This window comes from Aquarana catesbeiana, linkage group LG01 (genome assembly GCF_042186555.1).
Source record: "Aquarana catesbeiana isolate 2022-GZ linkage group LG01, ASM4218655v1, whole genome shotgun sequence".
NCBI classification, from domain to species: domain Eukaryota; kingdom Metazoa; phylum Chordata; class Amphibia; order Anura; family Ranidae; genus Aquarana; species Aquarana catesbeiana.
Window position 1 is genome coordinate 798,681,878 of NC_133324.1, and position 23,281 is coordinate 798,705,158.

At 43.8% G+C, this 23,281-nt stretch overlaps 1 protein-coding gene and 1 long non-coding RNA gene across 4 annotated transcripts in view; one reads left to right on the forward strand and one right to left on the reverse strand.

The window, feature by feature from the left end:
* LOC141114173 (uncharacterized) overlaps positions 1-23,281 on the reverse strand; it is a 133,774-nt gene that overhangs the window by 20,906 nt on the left and 89,587 nt on the right. The gene's annotated exons all lie outside the window — the stretch shown is intronic.
* FAM149A (family with sequence similarity 149 member A) overlaps positions 21,946-23,281 on the forward strand; it is a 177,039-nt gene continuing 175,703 nt past the window's right edge. For all 3 annotated transcript variants that reach the window (XM_073607670.1, XM_073607679.1, XM_073607687.1), the window contains exon 1: positions 21,946-22,919. In XM_073607670.1, the coding sequence (XP_073463771.1) occupies positions 22,312-22,919 (608 nt within the window). In that variant the 5' untranslated portion in view covers positions 21,946-22,311. The remainder of the gene's footprint in view (positions 22,920-23,281) is intronic.

Sequence of the window (23,281 nt, forward strand, 5' to 3'; positions counted from 1 at the left end):
CTCTACCACTGGTCTAAAGGTGTGGGTCATAGAACAGATTCCTAGATCTCTCTCGATGGCTGAATGCTTTAAAAAGCTCTGTGCAAGAGAGACTTATTGGATCTATACTTTAGATGCCCTCTCGCCAGGGGGTATCAATGAATGCATAGAACTAGCTACCATTCTTTAATCAGCATTGCGTACCTTTGACTTGTACCTATGCATAGAATCTTATGTTCCCCCACTAATACTTCCAATGTCATAATTTGCTCAGTCCATTTTACCATTGATAACATCTCTATATTTTACATTTATCCTTGTATACCTTAGTAATTATTAATAACAATTTATATTACTTTATATTCATTTTTATCAACATGACATCTAATTTACTTTCTAAATATATCCTTCAGGTTGGCTCATCCTCCTCTCTTTTTTTTAAAGGGGGTGGCGGGTACTAGTAAGTATGATCTAAACTAACCCCTCTCCCCGCCCCCCCCCCCCCTTTTCCCTTACTAATTTCTTTCCCCTTCCAATTCTTCTCTTTCTCCTTTTTTCCCCCCCTCTCTTTTTCCCTCCTCCCCCCTCCAAAATAACAACACCCCTCCCCTTTTCCCCCCCTCCTCTTTTTAACCCCCCCCCTTTTTCTCTTCCCAATCCTCCCATTCCCTCTCCCCTTTCCTGGCTCCCCATTTATGTGCTTCTGTTTCCATGTGATACACAAGATCATGGTGCATTGAATACATTGGCCACTCCCCCTTCCTTCCCCATATTTACCACTCGACAGTCCCTGTCAATCATCTTTGAAGAAGGAGCGCGGCCGACACGTCATTCACAGCCTGCACGCTCAAGAAACGCGTCGCACTACCAGTGACGTCATCCTCCTTCGCCTGGATACCAGCTTGCACTCCAGACCTCTTGTCCATACATACTCCATCGTGGCCAGCAGAGCACCATCATGCGGTGTTTGAGAAGATGACACAGCGCACCTCCATTGGAGGAAAGGGGTACCGAATGCACTGATGATTCCCCCCGTTGCTGGGACTACACTTATGCCTATTTTAACTTCTCAAATGTGAGTTGCCATTTGACTATGAATGTATATTGAACCTTTTTAAGAAAAATCTGCAGCCAGAGGTGCCTCTTCTTCCCTTTTTGTTGTTTAAGTATACTGGGAACATAGTTTCTGTTCCCCCTGGACGGCTGCCGTGAGCATGGATCACCTCTCCCCCTTTCCTAACCCCACCCCCCCTCCTCCCCTTTCCTTGTTTTTTTTCCCCTTTTTCACTGCCATTATCACCCTGGCTTCTATTTTGGACTTCCTTTAATATTAATCATATTGATTGTGGACTTGAGGTCTATTTTGTATGCATATATTATTATGCTTATCAAGCGCATTGATTTAATAACCCAGGGATAAAAACTGTTTTTGTTTTGCGCCTTCTACTTGTATAGTTTACTTATCCATGCCTGATATAACCATCCCTCTGGTGAGTGTGAACCCCGAAGGAGAGTGTGATGCACAGATTTTCGTGTGGAGTGTTTAATTTGTTTAATTTTGTAACTTAATTCTGCAGTGCAATGGGGGTCCTTTAATAAAAAAAGGTTTAAGTACCGTACATGTTTATTAGATTAGATTAGATTACATTTTTTTGATAGACTCTATTAGACTCGAAACACCCAATACGAGGACAATGTGCGACTGGTCTAAACTATGTGGCATGTTCACCAATGCCAGGAGCATGGCAGACAAGATGGGTGAACTAGAGATACTGTTGTACGAGGAGGATTTGGATTTTGTGGGAATTTCAGAGACCTGGTTCAACAGCTCTCATGATTGGCTGGCAAACATTCAAGGGTATACCCTTTACCGCAAGGATAGGGAGGGTAAAAAAGGGGGAGGGGTATGCCTATATATCAAGAATAATGTACAAGTGAATGTGAGAGATTACATCACTAAGGGAGCTAGGGAGGAGGTGGAATCCTTATGGGTAGAGCTCCAAAGGGATGAAGCCAGGCCTGTACTGGCCATAGGGACTACCGGGAGATTCCCGGTGGGCTGATGGCTCAGTGGGCCAGTCAGATGCAGTCCTGGAGCCGCTCCTCTCTGACAGTTAGTGATCGCAATTTCACTCCTGTCAGGAGGAGAAGCTTCCTTCTATTAGGCGTTATGCTCCCTCCAGCCTGCAGGGGGAGATAGACCAACGGCAGACTTTACTTCCTCTCTCCCCTATCACTTGTTATCACATGACTGGAGAGAGGAATGAGAAGCTGCCTTCAAAACTGTGAGTACATGTGGGAGGGGGAGGAGAGGGAGGACACTGATGTGAAGGGCTGCTGATGGGGGCTCTCTGGTGGGGACTGTGATGTGAAGTGGGCTGCTGGTGGGGACTCTGATGTAAAGTGGGCTGCTGGTGGGGACTCTGATGTAAAGTGGGCTGCTGGTGGGGACTCTGATGTAAAGTGGGCTGCTGGTGGGGACTCTGATGTAAAGTGGGCTGCTGGTGGGGACTCTGATGTAAAGTGGGCTGCTGGTGGGGACTCTGATGTAAAGTGGGCTGCTGGTGGGGACTCTGATGTAAAGTGGGCTGCTGGTGGGGACTCTGATGTAAAGTGGGCTGCTGGTGGGGACTCTGATGTAAAGTGGGCTGCTGGTGGGGACTCTGATGTAAAGTGGGCTGCTGGTGGGGACTCTGATGTAAAGTGGGCTGCTGGTGGGGACTCTGATGTAAAGTGGGCTGCTGGTGGGGACTCTGATGTAAAGTGGGCTGCTGGTGGGGACTCTGATGTGAAGGGAGCTGCTGGTGGGGACTCTGATGTGAAGGGAGCTGCTGGTGGGGACTCTGATGTGAAGTGAGCTGCTGGTGGGGACTCTGATGTGAAGTGGGCTGCTGGTGGGGACTCTGATGTGAAGGGAGCTGCTGGTGGGGACTCTGATGTGAAGGGAGCTGCTGGTGGGGACTCTGATGTGAAGGGAGCTGCTGGTGGGGACTCTGATGTGAAGGGAGCTGCTGGTGGGGACTCTGATGTGAAGGGAGCTGCTGGTGGGGACTCTGATGTGAAGGGAGCTGCTGGTGGGGACTCTGATGTGAAGGGAGCTGCTGGTGGGGACTCTGATGTGAAGGGAGCTGCTGGTGGGGACTGCTATGTGAAGTGGGCTGCTGGTGGGGACTCTCTGTGAATGGAGCTGCTGATTGGGACACTCTGATGAAAGGGGGTCGCTGTTGGGGACACTCTGATGTAAGGGGGATGCTGTTGGGGACATTCTGATGTAAGGGGGACGCTGTTGGGGACACTCTGATGTAAGGGGGACGCTGTTGGGGACACTCTGATGTAAGGGGGACGCTGTTGGGGACACTCTGATGTAAGGGGGACGCTGTTGGGGACACTCTGATGTAAGGGGGACGCTGTTGGGGACACTCTGATGTAAGGGGGACGCTGTTGGGGACACTCTGATGTAAGGGGGACGCTGTTGGGGACACTCTGATGTAAGGGGGATGCTGTTGGGGACACTCTGATGTAAGGGGGAAGCTGTTGGGGACACTCTGATGTAAGGGGGACTCTGTTGGGGACGCTCTGATGTAAGGGGGACGCTGTTGGGGACACTCTGATGTAAGGGGGACGCTGTTGGGGACACTCTGATGTAAGGAGCGTGCTGTTGGGGACACTCTGATGTAAGGGGGACGCTGTTGGGGACACTCAAAATTAAATTGGGCCAGTCATGAGGAAGTCCAGGGCCAAATTTTTGTCCCAGTCCAGCCCTGGATGAAGCTAAGGGGAAAATAATACTGGGAGTATGCTATAGGCCCCCTAACCTGAGGGAGGAAGTGGAGACGGATCTCCTATCACAAATTGGATTAGCAGCAAGGATGGGAAGTGTTATCATAATGGGGGATTTTATTTATCCAGACATAGACTGGGTGGAGGGAACCGCGCATTCATTTAAGGCTCGCCAATTCCTTAATGTCTTGCAGGACAATTTTATGGGTCAGATGGTAGACGCACCAACTAGAAATAAAACATACTGGATCTACTGAATACCAACAATACAGACCTGATCACGGATGTGGAAATACGGGGCAATTTAGGTAACAGCGATCACAGGTCAATTAGTTTCAGTATAAATCACACAAATAGGAAACATAAAGGGAATACAAAGACACTGAATTTCAAAAGAGCCAACTTCCCTAAACTACAAACCTTGCTAAAAGGCATAAACTGGGATAAAATATTAGGAACAAAGAATAGGGAGGAGAGATGGGTTTGCTTTAAGAGCATATTAAATAAGGGCATTAGCCAATGTATCCCATTGGGTAATAAATTTAAAAGAGCGAACAAAAGTCCTGGATGGCTTAACTCCAATGTAAAAATGCATATAAAAGCAAAGCAGAAGGCCTTCAAAAAATACAAGGTTGAGGGATCATCCTCAGCATTCAGACTTTATAAAGAATGCAACAGGAAATGTAAGGGTGCAATTAGGACGGCTAAGATAGAACATGAAAGACACATAGCGGAGGAGAGCAAAAAAAATCCCAAGAAATTCTTTAAGTATGTAAACAGTAAAAAAGGGAGGACAGACCATATTGGCCCCATAAAGAATGAGGAAGGACATCTGGTTACAAAGGATGGGGAGATGGCAAAGGTATTGAATTTATTCTTCTCCTCAGTCTTCACGAGTGAATCAGGGGGCTTCAGTAACCAAAACTGCAGTGTTCATCCTCATGACACAACACAGGAAGCACCTCCATGGTTAACGGAGGACGGAATTAAAATTAGACTTGAGAAACTTAACATTAATAAATCACCGGGACCAGATGGCTTGCATCCAAGGGTACTTAGGGAACTCAGTCAAGTGATTGCCAGACCGTTGTTCCTAATTTTTACAGATAGTCTACTGACTGGAATGGTACCAGCTGATTGGAGAAAAGCCAATGTAGCACCAATATTTAAAAAGGGCCCAAAATACATCCCTGGGAATTACAGACCAGTTAGCCTAACATCAATAGTATGTAAACTCTTGGAGGGGATGATAAGGGACTATATACAAGATTTTAGTAATAAGAACGGTATCATTAGCAGTAATCAGCATGGATTCATGAAGAATTGTTCTTGCCAAACCAATCTATTAACCTTCTATGAGGAGGTGAGTTGCCATCTAGATAAAGGAAGGCCCGTAGACGTGGTGTATCTGGATTTTGCAAAAGCATTTGACACAGTTCCCCATAAACGTTTACTGTACAAGATAAGGTCCATTGGCATGGACCATAGGGTGAGTACATGGATTGAAAACTGGCTACAAGGGCAAGTTCAGAGGGTGGTGATAAATGGGGAGTACTCGGAATGGTCAGGGGTGGGTAGTGGGGTTCCCCAGGGTTCTGTGCTGGGACCAATCCTATTTAATTTGTTCATAAACGATCTAGAGGATGGGATAAACAGTTCAATCTCTGTATTTGCAGAAGATACTAAGCTAAGCAGGGCAATAACTTCTCCGCAGGACGTGGAAACCTTGCAAAAAGACCTGAACAAATTAATGGGGTGGGCGACTACATGGCAAATGAGGTTCAATGTCGAAAAATGTAAAATAATGCATTTGGGTGGCAAAAATATGAATGCAATCTATACACTGGGGGAGAACCTCTGGGGGAATCTAGGATGGAAAAAGAACCTGGGGGTCCTAGTAGATGATCGGCTCAGCAATGGCATGCAATGCCAAGCTGCTGCTAACAAAGCAAACAGAATATTGGCATGCATTAAAAGGGGGATCAACTCCAGAGATAAAACGATAATTCTCCCGCTCTACAAGACTCTGGTCCGGCCGCACCTAGAGTATGCGGTCCAGTTCTGGGCACCAGTCCTCAGGAAGGATGTACTGGAAATGGAGCGAGTACAAAGAAGGGCAACAAAGCTAATAAAGGGTCTGGAGGATCTTAGTTATGAGGAAAGGTTGCAAGCACTGAACTTATTCTCTCTGGAGAAGAGACGCTTGAGAGGGGATATGATTTCAATTTACAAATACCGGACTGGTGACAATAGGTGACAACCCACAATAGGGTTAAAACTTTTTCGCAGAAGAGAGTTTAACAAGACTCGTGGCCACTCATTAAAATTAGAAGAAAAGAGGTTTAACCTTAAACTACATAGAGGGTTCTTTACTGTAAGAGCGGCAAGGATGTGGAATTCCCTTCCACAGGCGGTGGTCTCAGCGGGGAGCATTGATAGCTTCAAGAAACTATTAGATAAGCACCTGAATGAGCGCAACATACAGGGATATACAATGTAATACTGACACATAATCACACACATAGGTTGGACTTGATGGACTTGTGTCTTTTTTCAACCTCACCTACTATGTAACTATGTAACATTTTTCGTTTGTTAAGAGCAAAGTTAACATAGGGGTACATTCAAAGTCCCAAAATCTATCGTCCTTTGTCCATAACTATTGTACCGGGATGATACCGTTATGTTCACATTTATAAATTTAATTGAACTCCTTTCCACAAACATAAACTTGTCCGATATTTAAGTACCATACAGTGGTCCTTTTCTGTGTCTACAAGGGGAACATGAAAAAACATCAATATTTTAAAATACAGTAGTACCTTGGATTACAAGTATAATTTGTTCAAGAAGCATGCTTGTAATCCAAAGCAAGTTTCCCCATAGGAATCAATGGAAACTCAGATAATCGGTTCCAGTGTCACTGCTGGTGTATGCAGTACCGCATGTGGCCAAAGGTGCGGGGGCGCCGGAAACACACGGAGACCACTCGGAGATGCTCGGATACACTCGGAGACGCTCGGAGACACTCAGTAATGGAGTGCCTCTGAGTGTCTCCGAGCATCTCCGAGTGTCTCCAAGAGTTAACCGGCACCCCCGCACCTCTGGCCACATGCAGTACTGCACACCCCAGAGGCATGAATGCTGCTCGTCTTGTATTGTGAAACGCTCGTAAACTGCGTTACTCGCAATCCGAGGTATTACTGTACATGCTTTAGAGATGCCTTTAAGCTGTATGTGTTGTTATGGAATATATAAAAAAAAACGTAGAAAGGGAAATGGTGCTGTACTTGCTGGCAAAAACTATGTGTATGTAACTATTAATGGTGTGTTCACCCCCAAATAAACATATATACAGTGGGGACGGAAAGTATTCAGACCCCCTTAAATTTTTCACTCTTTGTTTTATTGCAGCCATTTGCTAAAATCATTTAAGTTCATTTTTTTCCTCATTAATGTACACACAGCACCCCATATTGACAGAAAAACACAGAATTGTTAACATTTTTGCAGATTTATTAAAAAAGAAAAACTGAAATATCACATGGTCCTAAGTATTCAGACCCTTTTCTCAGTATTTAGTAGAAGCACCCTTTTGATCTAATACAGGCATGAGTCTTTTTGGGAAAGATGCAACAAGTTTTTCACACCTGGATTTGGGGATCCTCTGCCATTCCTTCTTGCAGATCCTCTCCAGTTCTGTCAGGTTGGATGGTAAACGTTGGTGGACAGCCATTTTTAGGTCTCTCCAGAGATGCTCAATTAGGTTTAAGTCAGGGCTCTGCCTGGGCCATTCAAGAACAGTCACGGAGTTGTTGTGAAGCCACTCCTTCATTATTTTAGCTGTGTGCTTAGGGTCATTGTCTTGTTGGAAGGTAAACCTGCCCAGTCTGAGGTCCTGAGCACTCTGGAGAAGGTTTTCATCCAGGATATCCCTGTACTTGGCTGCATTCATCTTTCCCTCGATTGCAACCAGTCGTCCTGTCCCTACAGCTGAAAAACACCCCCACAGCATGATGCTGCCACCACCATGCTTCACTGTTGGGACTGTATTGGATAGGTGATGAGCAGTGCCTGGTTTTCTTCACACATACCGTTTAGAATTAAGGCCAAAAAGTTCTATCTTGGTCTCATCAGACCAAAGAATCTTATTTCTCACCATCTTGGAATCCTTCAATAATTTTTTTAGCAAACTCCATGCGGGCTTTCATGTGTCTTGCACTGAGGAGAGGCTATTGTAGGGCCACTCTGCCATAAAGCCCCGACTGGCGGAGGGCTGCAGTGATGGTTGACTTTCTACAACTTTCTCCCATCGCCCGACTGCATCTCTGGAGCTCAGCCACAGTGATCTTTAGGTTCTTCTTTACCTCTCTCACCAAGGCTCTTCTCCCCCGATAGCACAGTTTGGCCGAATGGCCAGCTCTAGGAAGGGTTCTGGTCATCCCAAACGTCTTCAATTTAAGGATTATGGAGGCCACGTTGCTCTTAAGAACCTTAAGTGCAACAGAAATTTTTTTGTAACCTTGGCCAGATCTGTGCCTTGCCACAATTCTGTCGCTGAGCTCTTCAGGCAGTTCCTTTGACCTCATGATTCTCATTTGTTCTGACATGCACTGTGAGCTGTAAAGTCTTAACTACATAGAGGGTTCTTTACTGTAAGAGCGGCAAGGATGTGGAATTCCCTTCCACAGGCGGTGGTCTCAGCGGGGAGCATTGATAGCTTCAAGAAACTATTAGATAAGCACCTGAATGACCGCAATATACAGGGATATACAATGTAATACTGACACATAATCACACACATAGGTTGGACTTGATGGACTTGTGTCTTTTTTCAACCTCACCTACTATGTAACTATGTAACATTTTTCGTTTGTTAAGAGCAAAGTTAACATAGGGGTACATTCAAAGTCCCAAAATCTATCGTCCTTTGTCCATAACTATTGTACCGGGATGATACCGTTATGTTCACATTTATAAATTTAATTGAACTCCTTTCCACAAACATAAACTTGTCCGATATTTAAGTACCATACAGTGGTCCTTTTCTGTGTCTACAAGGGGAACATGAAAAAACATCAATATTTTAAAATACAGTAGTACCTTGGATTACAAGTATAATTTGTTCAAGAAGCATGCTTGTAATCCAAAGCACTCGTATATCAAAGCAAGTTTCCCCATAGGAATCAATGGAAACTCAGATAATCGGTTCCAGTGTCACTGCTGGTGTATGCAGTACCGCATGTGGCCAAAGGTGCGGGGGCGCCGGAAACACACGGAGACCACTCGGAGATGCTCGGATACACTCGGAGACGCTCGGAGACACTCAGTAATGGAGTGCCTCTGAGTGTCTCCGAGCATCTCCGAGTGTCTCCAAGAGTTAACCGGCACCCCCGCACCTCTGGCCACATGCAGTACTGCACACCCCAGAGGCATGAATGCTGCTCGTCTTGTATTGTGAAACGCTCGTAAACTGCGTTACTCGCAATCCGAGGTATTACTGTACATGCTTTAGAGATGCCTTTAAGCTGTATGTGTTGTTATGGAATATATAAAAAAAAAACGTAGAAAGGTAAATGGTGCTGTACTTGCTGGCAAAAACTATGTGTATGTAACTATTAATGGTGTGTTCACCCCCAAATAAACATATATACAGTGGGGACGGAAAGTATTCAGACCCCCTTAAATTTTTCACTCTTTGTTTTATTGCAGCCATTTGCTAAAATCATTTAAGTTCATTTTTTTCCTCATTAATGTACACACAGCACCCCATATTGACAGAAAAACACAGAATTGTTAACATTTTTGCAGATTTATTAAAAAAGAAAAACTGAAATATCACATGGTCCTAAGTATTCAGACCCTTTTCTCAGTATTTAGTAGAAGCACCCTTTTGATCTAATACAGGCATGAGTCTTTTTGGGAAAGATGCAACAAGTTTTTCACACCTGGATTTGGGGATCCTCTGCCATTCCTTCTTGCAGATCCTCTCCAGTTCTGTCAGGTTGGATGGTAAACGTTGGTGGACAGCCATTTTTAGGTCTCTCCAGAGATGCTCAATTAGGTTTAAGTCAGGGCTCTGCCTGGGCCATTCAAGAACAGTCACGGAGTTGTTGTGAAGCCACTCCTTCATTATTTTAGCTGTGTGCTTAGGGTCATTGTCTTGTTGGAAGGTAAACCTGCCCAGTCTGAGGTCCTGAGCACTCTGGAGAAGGTTTTCATCCAGGATATCCCTGTACTTGGCTGCATTCATCTTTCCCTCGATTGCAACCAGTCGTCCTGTCCCTACAGCTGAAAAACACCCCCACAGCATGATGCTGCCACCACCATGCTTCACTGTTGGGACTGTATTGGATAGGTGATGAGCAGTGCCTGGTTTTCTTCACACATACCGTTTAGAATTAAGGCCAAAAAGTTCTATCTTGGTCTCATCAGACCAAAGAATCTTATTTCTCACCATCTTGGAATCCTTCAATAATTTTTTTAGCAAACTCCATGCGGGCTTTCATGTGTCTTGCACTGAGGAGAGGCTATTGTAGGGCCACTCTGCCATAAAGCCCCGACTGGCGGAGGGCTGCAGTGATGGTTGACTTTCTACAACTTTCTCCCATCGCCCGACTGCATCTCTGGAGCTCAGCCACAGTGATCTTTAGGTTCTTCTTTACCTCTCTCACCAAGGCTCTTCTCCCCCGATAGCACAGTTTGGCCGAATGGCCAGCTCTAGGAAGGGTTCTGGTCATCCCAAACGTCTTCAATTTAAGGATTATGGAGGCCACGTTGCTCTTAAGAACCTTAAGTGCAACAGAAATTTTTTTGTAACCTTGGCCAGATCTGTGCCTTGCCACAATTCTGTCGCTGAGCTCTTCAGGCAGTTCCTTTGACCTCATGATTCTCATTTGTTCTGACATGCACTGTGAGCTGTAAAGTCTTAAATAGACAGGTGTGTGGCTTTCCTAATCAAGTCCAATCAGTATAATCAAACACAGCTGGACTCAAATGAAGGTGTAGAACCATCTCAAGGATGATCAGAAGAAATGGACAGCACCTGAGTTAAATATATGAGTGTCACAGCAAAGGGTCTGAATACTTAGGACCATGTGATATTTCAGTTTTTCTTTTTTAATAAATCTGCAAAAATGTCAACAATTCTGTGTTTTTCTGTCAATATGGGGTGCTGTGTGTACATTAATGAGGGAAAAAAATGAACTTAAATGATTTTAGCAAATGGCTGCAATATAACAAAGAGTGAAAAATGTAAGGGGGTCTGAATACTTTTTGTCCCCACTGTATGTATAATCATATACATATAATCTTATACATATGGTGTACAAACTGTGTATCAATAGTAGAAACCAAATACTCCCTAACACGTGAAAAAGTGATGTGCTTCAATTATAATATGCAAAAGGTAAAAGATAAAAGTGTAAACATCTAGAATATGTATGTGAAGGTGTGTATAAAGAGATACAGTCAATGAATAAATAGCATCAGCTGATGTGAATAATACCTGTCAAACAACACTGGTATAAATTTCAAACATATGAGCTAAATAAGCTACTGTGAATGATATCCAATAAATTATATGATTTATATAGACTAAGTGTCCATTAACCAATAGTGCCCCAAAAAATAAAAAAATGATTAAAATCAAAAATCAGTGTCCATATAAAGTGACAAAGTGCTTCCTTCAGTAAGTGAAAATGTTCCAGGGATAAGCAAAAAATGTGCTGACAAAAGTGACCGTGCTCCCCCCTTGTGCTTTTACTCACCAGAGCGCATCACTCCTGCAGGGGTACAAGCGTGCAGAAATAATGTGATCCCGGTCTCGGAGTTGCGATATCCCCCTGGTTCCCAGCTCTAGGGCAGGAAGGTCATCCACGGACGGAGGGGAAGGAGACTCCAGTGTCCCACCTCTACAGCGTAACTCCTGGCCAGATAACCGCCTGCTACAAGCTGACATCACACTCCCCGGCCCCCGATCCCATACACTCTCTGTGCAGTAAGTCACAATATCGCTCACAGTGGCTAGAGCGTAGTTCCGTGTTCTGCACATGACATGTGTCACGTGATGACCTTCTGCCCTAGAGCTGGGAACCAGGGGGATATTGCAAATCTGAGACCGGGATAACATTATTTCTGCACGCTTGTACCCCTGCAGGGGTGAAGCGCTCTGGTGAGTGAAAGCACAAGAGGGGAGCACGGTCACTTTTGTCAGCATGTTTTTTGCTTATCCCTGGAACATTTTCACTTACTGAAGGAATAAAGGAGAGTGCACAAAAAATGCAAAACCACAACCTCACATTCCCTGAACCCTGCATTCCCAATTATTCCCAAAATAAATAAAACTTAGACTTCGGGTATGGGTTTGGTAGAAATTGGCCAGCATCAGGACACTATGCGAGCACTTGATTAGGCAGCAAATAATGAGAGACAAGACAGGATTTATTTTGAAATATACATTGGAGTGTATTATCTGAGAGACAATAGCCACAAATATTGTAAAGCAGCTGGTTAGGCCACAATAAAAGATGGAGTGACAAGGCAGAATTTATATTAAAATAAAAATAAGAGTATTTTACCTGAGAAAAAATATCCACAAAAATTGAACAGTGGCTGAACAGAATGTAAACAGCTTGGTTAGGCCAAAATATAAAAGGGTGAGAGGAGGCAAGTTATTTTGAAATACAAATTAGGGTGTTTTATCTGAGAGAAAATAGCCTCAAATACTGTACAGTAGTTGAATAGTATGCAAAGAGCTTGGTTAAGCAAACACGACGGAGAGACAAGACAGGTTTTATTTTGAAATAAACATTAGTGCTATTATTTTGTAGTGCTGGAGCACCAGAATAGGATGCAAACTTTGAGTTGCAATGCAGGATCCTCTGCTGCAAACATTACAAATTTTGCAGCTGTGATTAAGCTTCAGAAACAAATTTGTGGCACTTTTACAGTGCTGAAGCACCAGAAAAGGCTACAAACTCTGAAACATAATATAGGATTTTAAATAAATAAATGTAGCGCTGTGTGTAAAATTATAAATATAAAGTGCAAATCTCTAAAATAAATAAATCCTACGTATAAATGAATAGTCCATAACATGAAAAAATGAAGAAATAAAACATGAAAAACTCTTCTTGTGATTAGTGTATCCACACAATTCAACCACAGTGATTGTTTGTCCTCAAAAAGATTGCACACCACCACCAGTAAAAATGCGCGCTTGACCTCCCAGATGAGTCAAAACTCTTATGCGGATCTCCCCATGAGCTCTTTGTTCTCACTTCCTCTTCCCAATCAATGGTGGGTAATCCAGATGGCTCTTTTCTTAATGGTAACTCAGCTCATTAATATCCAAAGAAACGGATCATCTCCCAGCTTGGCTCAAGATTCCATGAGTTCAGGACATGTAAATAATAAGTATAGAGACCATAGTGTTCTCCGTATACAAATTTATTCAAAGCCCCCAAACAGACAAGTTGCACTTACAAGATAAAAACTTTTAAAATCACATAAAAACCTCCAGAGTAGCACCGCCGTGTCCACATACACAGTGTCTGGCTGAATGTGGCTATCAGCTCCTCCCTTCTAGACATGTATCGGCCAATCACGGGCCTTCCTCAGTAGAACTACTTCTACTGAGGAAGGCCCGTGATTGGCCAATACGCGTCTAGAAGGGGGGAGCTGATAGTCACGTTCAGCCAGGCACTGTGTATGTGGACACGGCGGTGCTACTCTGGAAGGTTTTATGTGATTTTAAAAGTTTAAAAGTTTTTATCTTGTAAATGCAACTTGTCTGTTTGGGGGCTTTGAATAAATTTGTATACGGAGAACACTATGGTCTCTATACTTATTATTTATATGTCCTGAACTCATGGAATCTTGAGCCAAGCTGGGAGATGATCCATTTCTTTGGATATTAATGAGCTGAGTTACCGTTAAGAAAAGAGCCATCTGAATTACCCACCATTGATTGGGAAGAGGAAGTGAGAGCAAAGAGCTTGTGGGGAGATCCGCATAAGAGTGTTGACTCATCCGGGAGGTGAGTGCGCATTTTTACTGGTGGTGGTGTGCACTCCATTTGAGGACAAACAGTCACTGTGATGGAATTGTGTGGATACACTGATTACAAGAAGAGTTTTTCATGTTTTATTTCTTCATTTTATGGACTATTCATTGATATGTAGGATTTATTTATTTTAGAGATTTGCACTTTATATTTATAATTTTACACACAGCGTTACATTTATTTATTTATTTACTATCCATTTTGAAATTAGTGTGGTGTACCACTTGGAATGTTTAGCAGCTGTGCACGTTTATTATTAGGTTATCCAAAATATTTTTTACTTGTGGCGCTGATTGTTTCATCTTATAATTTGCATAATATAGGATTTACCCTGCAGCAAATATTACAAATTTTACAGTTGTGGAAACATTTTGTGACACCTTTACAGTACCAGAGCACTGGAATAGGCAGCAAACTCTGAGGAGTAATGCAGGATTTACCCTCTAGCAAACATAATATATTTTGCAGCTAGGGTAGAGCACTGAATTAGGCCAGGAGAGGTAGCAGATTTTTTTTTTTTTAGCATGGTAACTCTTAAAAGTTTATTCTATGTCATCAGTAGCAGGGGTTTTGTGGTCCTTGGTAATGCAAGACTGGTGCATTTTAATGAAAGTGAGCTGGACCACAGATTTGCCTCTCTGTAACAACACCTACGCTGCACCGAAGGCCCTCTCAGACAGCACACTGGCTGTAAGACAAGCCAGTGCTTACTGTGCAAACTCTGGCCAGTGGTCCAGCCTGGACACCCAACAGTCCAAAGTTCTCACTTCCTAAGGTGTTTGCATCTGCACGTGACCCAATGTATGCCTGCAGCTGTGGCTGGCTGCTGTTGTTTGAAAAACTCTAAAAAACAAAATGTGGCTCTGAGGCAGCCACTGCCACAGCTGCTCCTCCTTTCATAGATCACAGGATTGGAGGCATGTTGGTTATCAGAGGAGATTCTGCCATCATCAGGAAATGTGATAAAGAGGTTCCCATGCAGCATCTTCTCAAAGTGCTACATTTTGGTCCCCTTCTTGTATGATGGCAGGGGAACAGTCATTTTACGTCTGTATCTGAGACCTAATAGGGGTCACTGCCTAATACTGGTCCCTCTTTTTGATGACCCAAATCCTGGAATCCTTGTGCAGGCATTTAGGAAAAAAAAATGACCCTGGCAGGCGCTAGCATTTAAGAATAAATTGCTTGCAGCAAAGGACCCAGAGTCCCTGCTGTCCTCAATAACCTCACCACACCCATGTAAAACACATGGGGATAGGTGAAATGTCCCTCATGATATTTGCCATTTCTCTTTCTTCTCCTTATTACCACCACCCCAAACCTCATCATCCCCATATTCCTCCTCTGCCTCCTGCTGCTTGCCTCACAGGGATGGAGGCAGAAGGCAAAGGTCCCTGCTGCTCTGCTTTCAATGCCTGATCCAGGCACGCATTGTATTCTCCAGAAGTACAATGAGAGAATTTGTATTACTAATTCCCACTTTATCATGCCTCAACGTTTTTGTCGCCTCTTCAATATGTGCAAAAAATGATGCATGTGGTACCTAGAGTCTGTGCCATAATCACACAGGTACTCATTGTAGGCATGCTGCTGCTTGTGCCCCTTCTGCAGCATGCACCAACATTGAGTTCCATCTGAATGTGTCACAGACGAGGCAGTTGGCAGGTAGCTGATATTGGCATTGCATTTCTTTCAGGGGAACCATGGCCAGGTATGATTGTCTAAAATGGCCACACACCTTTCTGGTCCAATAAGAGACCTCCTGGAAGTCAAGGTACTTCTTGAAAAATTGTTGCACCACCAAGTTGAGGACATGTGCTAGGAAAGGTACATGTGTAATTATTCCTGGGTGAAGGGCAACCAGATGGTTAGTGCCATCATCACACATGACATTGCCTGCCTAAGATGGTGTTGGGTCAGCCACCTCTCAGCCTGTGTCTGGATATCTGCCAGCAGCCCTGGCCCAGTGTAGCTCCTGTCCCCAAGCGATAACAGCTTCAAGATGGCTGTTTATAGCCTGGGATGTTCTATATGCTCTGGGGCACTGGGGGGACTGTTGGTTCCAAGGAATCACAAGATGAAGCTAATGAGGATTGATCCAGTGTGCTTTGATAGTTATGTAACATCCCTGCCCATGCTTACTGGACCTAGTATTCCTGATCATATGTATCCTATCCTGACAATATGGACCGGTGAAACCAAAGTATTACCTTCCACATACTGGTGGAGGGCAGGGATGGCCGTCTGTGCAAAATAATAGCAGCTGTGTACTTGCCACTTGGGTGTAGCACAGGCAAAAACCTTGTGGAAGGGGACTGATATGACAAGCTCAAATGGGGGAAGCTCAAAAGCTAGCAGTTTTACCACACTGGCATTAAGATATTGGGCATGAGGTTGATTTTTTTTTCCTCCAGCAGCTGCAGAAGGTACAGCTGACTTTGAAAACATGCTGCTGGAGACAGCTGGGTGGATGTAGGAGAATCCTACAGAGGTTCAAGCCTATGTATATATGACCCTCCTCAGTGTGACCCTCTTGCCCACTTAACGAGGCATAACTTAAAGTAGAACTATAGGCAACTAGAGGCAAAACCTGTTTTCCGTCAGATTTTTTTTGCTGGGTCCTATTTCGGAGATTTTCCTGCTTCTTGTCCCATAGCCAAACAGGAAGTGAGAGGAAATCCCTGCAAATTAAGGGAATCCCTTGGGGACCCCAGGTCACCAGATCTAGTGTCCCCATTGGAAGATTTCCCCACTATTACTTTTCTGGGGACAACCCAAAATTTTAGATTTTCTGTACTTCCAATAATAATGGTAAACAGAACAAATAGAGAGGGTGAATCTCCTTAATGGGGGCACAGACAGCCTTAAAAACTGACAGGGGTTCTAATTCCTCTTCACTCTATCCAAAACGAGAAAAACGTTTTGCCTTTAGTTTTACTTGAGGATTCTTATACCCTTTGTTAGAGTTCCCTTCCTGTCACTAGGGGCCACAGATGTTACAGAAGAATGTTGTGGAGCGGGGAGATGTTGAAAGTGCAGAACCAAAAGGAGGAGTGAGGTCTTTTTACTTCTGACTTGTCTCATTGAAGTGTTAATCCCACCAAACTCTGTAAAGCAGAGTCATGTGTTTCCTCACACATGTAGTACCCACATAGCTGGTGCTTTTACCATGGCTGATACATTGCAGCAGAAGCTCTGTACCACAATGGTGCTGTCAGCATGAGATACATTAAAAGAGGCCCATACTGTAGAGGACCGAGGACTGTGGACTGACCTTAGAAATAGCAGTGACTTGTACCCGTGGGGCAGTGCTATGAATATGTAAGTGTGTATTGCAGCATGCAAAAGGTTCATTTTAAAATGTTAATATTGGTCACATCCCCTTTGGTGCCCCTGCCTGACATATTTTAAAATAGAGATTTACTGTACTAGAATTTAATGGCAGCTATAGTAATAGGGGCAGGGCTTTTTTTCAGCTGGAGCTGGGTGGAACTCAGTTCCACCACCTCTGGCTCAGGCCCTTTGCTCTCTGCTCACCATTTTCACTTGTAAACACAGAAGTCCAGCTTCTGTGTTTGCAAGTGACAGCTTGTCTCCCAACAGCTCCCACAAATCTGATCTCCTGAGTGGCTCCCACTGAGTGCAGGATGGGGACAAGGGATATGCAGGTGACCGGGGTGCAGTGTGGATGCCTACACTCCAACTGGATGATCTCCCTGCAAGAATGAGAGGCGGAGCCACCTACAGTATGCAGGGAGGTACTAGAGGCGGCTGGGTGTTTCAGCTATAAAGCAGTAAAAGTAAGACATGTGGAAGGTGATGGAGCTTTTAAGGAGGGGGGAAAAAGATGGGGGCAGTGGAGGGGGGGATTCCATGCAAAGGTCAGAGCTGAAGAGGGGTGAAAATGAGATGCGGATGGGGGATGCATGGATAGGCAGGTGTGGGAAGGCAGAGGTAAGGCTTAACTGTGTGCCCTTTGTGTTGCGCACCACTGAATTCTGCACTCTGTATGCCGTGCACCCCAGAACTCTGCACTATGTACATATTGCACCCCTAAACATTGCATTCTGTGTGTAAACCCCCTCCCCCAACTCTGCACTCATTACATAATGCCCTCCTGGTATTTAATGCCCCTTTAAGACTCTCCCACTGAAATTTGAACACACCCACTATTATATGCGGTTTGGAGAGTGTGTGTGTTGTTTGAGGGGTCGTAGTTAAGTTCCTGCACATATTTTCTGAGAAAAAAAGCCCTGAATAGGGGGGTGAATATGTGGTGCTCTGGTGCAAAATACATTAATGCACAAGTATGTGGAGACATGCTACAGAGTCAAGCTTTGCCTGTGTCAGCAACAAAGATACGCAGTGCACCTTGAAACAGAAGTACAGGCCATAGCAACAGAAAATAAAATATACCTCTCCCCAAAAAATAAACTGTGAAATGTTCATCCCAACCCATTTTAACCTAGCAGAAATTGTTTTAAAAAAACTAAGAAAAGGTAAAAAAAAAACAAAAACTAATTTGCAAAGGGGGCCGGTAGCTAGTAAATACAGTTGTTGCTGACACACACAAAAAAAGCACCTTTATTTCACGTACATAGACTGTCAGCTCTCCCTACGGTACTCAAAAACACAATTACAAATGGTTTCTGGGAACCCACCTTTTTATAGTGATGGGGCTGGCACATACCAAAGCCCTGATTGTTGGCCATTTTAACTCTTGGACACAGTAAAAAAAAAAAAAAAAATTGTCGAATTTCACCATAATTGTTTCAGTATTTTGAAATTCCCCCAATATGCTGGGCTGCATACCTCATCCTTATGCACTAGAAATGTTACAGTAAAATTTCAGGTAAAATTTAAATAGTTTTTTTCCTTTGTAACCCAAACTCGAAGGATTAGAAAATGCAGCTACACATTTCACATACTGAGCTGCCTGCTGGTGATGTGTGGCACTGGTGAAGAGCTACACAGATACAATGGTTCTCTTTGAAAACCCCCTTAACCGCATGGCTGCACATTAGCACGTTTTTAAACAATACAGGTGGTCCCCTAGTTACAAACATCAGACTTACAAATGACTCCTACTTACAAATGGAGGGAGACAACAGGAAGTGAGAGGAAATCTACCCCTAGGAAGGAAAGTCACTCCTGTAAGAGTTATTATGGGAAAAAGGTACCTCTACTGATGCTTTATCACCAAGGCTTGTTTCCACAACAAAAATTTTCAAAATCCAATTGTCATTGGGACAGAAAGTGAGATAAAATCTTCTGCAAAGGGGCACAGACAGCAAAACAAATGTTACAAGGGTGTTAACCCTTTCCTATGCTATCCAAAAAGCTTTACAATAGTTTTTTTGGCTGGAGCGACACTTAAAAAATGTTCTTGTTCTGACTTATAAACAGATTCAACTTAACAAACTTACAGACCCTATCTTGTTTGTAACCCGGGGACCGCCTGTATTGTATTTTTCATCCATGTGTCTACCAGAAATACCATAGCAATTAAAAATAAATCTCTTTTGTGGACCAGCTTGACCAGACAAAGGGGTTACTTGTGTATGCTTTAGGTGTTTGATGTGTTTCAAAAACTTGTCCAGTTATGATGTGTATTCAAACTTGAAATTCAAGTTTGACACCTACTAGGTTTATAAATGATCATTGTAGACAGCGCTAATACGGACACACCCTGCAATAGATAACTGAAATGTCAGAAGAAGATAAAACAAGTTAAGCTCAGCCTTTAATTATCAAAGTGTTACCAGAATGAGAAGACTAAAACAACACAATGTTCCAGGCACTGGCCCTATGGGAAAACCCACTGTCCACTGCCCCAGAGGCTATCCACTGCAGCGGTCATGAAAACACATGGAGTGATTGAATAGGGTAGAAAAGATACAGACAGCGCTATCCGAAACTCAATGAGGATGTGGAGCCTCCAGTCAAAACAGTGCCGAGCCGATGTAAAGGCTAAACAGTTTATTGAGAAAAATTTGCAGTACATACGATACCAGGCCGGTGTAGATGGATGTAGATGGGCTAATGTCCGCTGGGTCCGGTAGACAGAAGGGAGGAAACGATCTGCTGTTAACATGCAGCACACCAATGCTGTGAGACTGTGGATGCTGAGAGCCAAGCCAAAGACCGCCGGCGCTACCATGTGACGTTACCGCAATGTCAGGGCGGAAGGGCCGGACATGAGGGACCTGCCAGTCAAACCAGCTTGGAAGCTCGATGGACAAAGGACAAAGCACATGCGTTCAAAACGTCGTCACGGCAGGCTGTCAACTGTATAGGCCAACCAGCTGCGGCCAGGGCATTCCCCACCCTGCAGCTGCACATATACAAGGGAGATGTATATGTGTGGCTGTGGGGCCGGCAATGCCCCAGCCACAGATGATTGGTCCATATGGTTGACAGCTTCCTTCGCATATGTGGGCTTGGGTTCCAGTCCAAACACTGCTGAACTTGGACTAGGTGCCAAGGTATACTGGGGATGTACATTGAGCTGCGCATAAAGAAGAACAGGCAGGTAAGTTTGTTTTATTGCAGAAAAGACATAGCATGTCTGTTTTGCAATAAAGAGCCTGCCTGTTTGCATATTTTGCACTTTAAATGGTTGCACCTGAGACCCCTCTCGATCCAGCGATGTGCACTGAAGCCTCGGCTGTCCTGGATCCCTCTCCCCTCATTGGCTGAGACAGCAGTGGAAGCCACTGAGAAGAGAGCAGGGGGTGGGGTCCAACCACGGCTCTATGTGTCTTATGGACACATAGAGCTTGGCTTGGGAGCGAGCATGCACCAGTGCCCCCACCGCAAGCGGATTGCTATTGGGGGCACCAGTCAAGGGGCAGGAGCCAGGAGCGCCAGCGGGGGACCCAAAAAGAAGGATTTGGGCTGCTCTGTGAAAAAACATTGCACAGAGCAGGTAAGTATAACATGTTTGTTATTTAAAAAAACAAAAAACCTTTAATATTCCTTTAATTCTGTTTAAAAGGAGCATGTCAAGATAAAAAAGTTGTTAAAGTTATTTTCTTTCCTTTATCGGTTGGTGATTTTTCTGTCTTGGAACATAGCAGAATGTGCATATCTGGTGTCCTTACACTGCACTGTATAGGTGCTTGTTCCAGGTCAGTGACTTACAACTAGTGAAGTAAGGATCAGAATGACAGCCCTGGAGCATGCATAAACATTTCAGTAATGGCAGCTTCCTTATTTCTATTTGGGTAGGTATATATAACATAAGTATTTTTTTCAGAGCCACTGCAAAAAATGAAAGGGACCTATTGGCTCTGCAGCTGTGTTGGTACTGCAAGTCCCAGCAAACAGCAGGGAAACCACAGGCTGCTATGGCAAAGGCATCTATTCAATAGGCAATTGCACCTTATACTGTAAGGGCCCTTTCACATCAAATGCAGTTGGATGCATTTTGAACTGCACTCCAACTGCATAGGCAGCCCAAAATCAAGGTACTCCTAGGGGCATAGTTCACATCATTGCAGTGCAGTTCAGTGCAGATAAAAAAAGTAGAGCATGCTGCATTTTTGCGTGCTACAAACATGCTTTAAATGCACCGCACCAAGCTCGTTTAAGCCAAGAATGCCAGGCCCAAAAACATATAGAAAAATTCACTGCAAACGCAGCTCAAAGTGCATGCAAAATGCATTCAAGCGCACATCAAGCGCGCAGCAAGCACGCGTCAACTGTTCTTTAAATGCATGTAAACATGCAGTCAAAAACTATAAACTATAAATGGGCCCTACTATGGGGATTGACAATGAGAAGAATGCAGTGGCCCATTACAAACAATCTTCTTTTAGCATACTCTTGTATGATCGGTGAAAGAAGAATGATGGCAGTTAGCTCATATTTGCATTTCATTGCTATTCTTTGTACTATATAAGCAACTTCCTTTTGAATTTTAAAGCAGCCAGGTAAATCTGTCTATCGCCCCTCTGTCTTTGTCTGTGCTCTGGTTGGCTCTGTGAGTACAATACTGTGACTAATCTGTTTTCTTCCTTGTCTCTCAGGGTGAAAGCTTCCAAGCCTCTGAACTGAAAAGGCCCAGTTACAAGTCTCTCCCTTTTTTGTTTATCATAGCAACCACCCGCCCCTTCTACTCTTATGTCAGCTGCTCCAAGCCACTGAATCAAGACATAAACAGGCAGCTTTCTCCTTTCTGTCGGGATTCCACATATGCAGTTTTCCTTCTTATAGTACAAGCTTTGTAGTAAGTTTAGCTGTACATCTGTGGACTAGAGACTTTGTAGATGTCTAACTGAATGCACTGGCTTCATTGCATTTGAAAGAAATTAGGCTTCTCGTAACAGTATTTACTTTCAGATATTTCCCTTTGTATTCCATCTCTGACAGTTACGTTTTGCTGGTGGGGATGAGCAGGACTTTGCAGAACTTTAATACTGTTTCTTCTAATTTACTTACCTGTATTTGCAGACTTTTATATTTTTATTGCCAGCTGAAAAGACATGAAGGTGGCAGTTTTGGATCTGGGAACTGTATTTGCTAAATTTTTCAAATCATCAGTTTCTCCCTTAAATTCTGGGCCAAGCAGTAACCCTTTTTCTCAAGGTTCCAACACTGTCAACTCCTCAGGATTTACTGCCACTTCTTTGGCTCCAAAAACGCCTTTCCTTTTACTTTCTGCACCAGCTTCTCCTTTGCATATTCTTAGTACTTCAGCTTCTTCCCTTTCTCGAATTCCCTCTGGAAAGTCCACCACTCATACAAATGGGATATCTGCACCAAGTAGCCCATCTCATTCAACAAAACCGCAAATTTTAAACTCAGCTGCTGCTAGCTTGGTACCACCATTACAACAAGTTCAAGAGGAACAATGGACAGGGCCCCAGCCTACCACTTCATCTCCAACAACGCCGACTACTATTCTGGTTCGTCCAGCTCCTACAGCTAGCAGTACAGTAATAACCACAAGTCAATCTAACCACTCCAATCGATCACCAAGGCATATTCCGGAGTCTTCAGTTTCTGGTTGGAACACTAAGTCCATGCTGTTTACCCTGCCTGATATTGGTGAAGAGGGCACTGAGTATGAGGACAGCCATCACAGTCAAGGGTGAGTACTGTATGTACAAATAGCTAAGATATGAAAGATGGAATGTACCCAGAACAACCCTTCTTTATTATTGGTATAGGATGTAGTCTGCATAAACTATGATACCTTTATGACTTTATAATTTTATAATTTCAAGATCTACCATCACTTTAATGATTGCTTCTTCCCAAACGAGCTACTGCTGATTGTCAGAGTTTGTCTTGATGCAAAAAATTAAAGAAAACTCAGAGTGCTGAAAGTGCAGAAAATTTGTGTAGAATTTTAGGTACAGGCTGTCCCCATCAACTTGAAAGCAAAAAAAAATCAGTTTGGGTAGACGCGCTCAGGAGTCTTAAGTACCTATAATACATACACTTTACAGT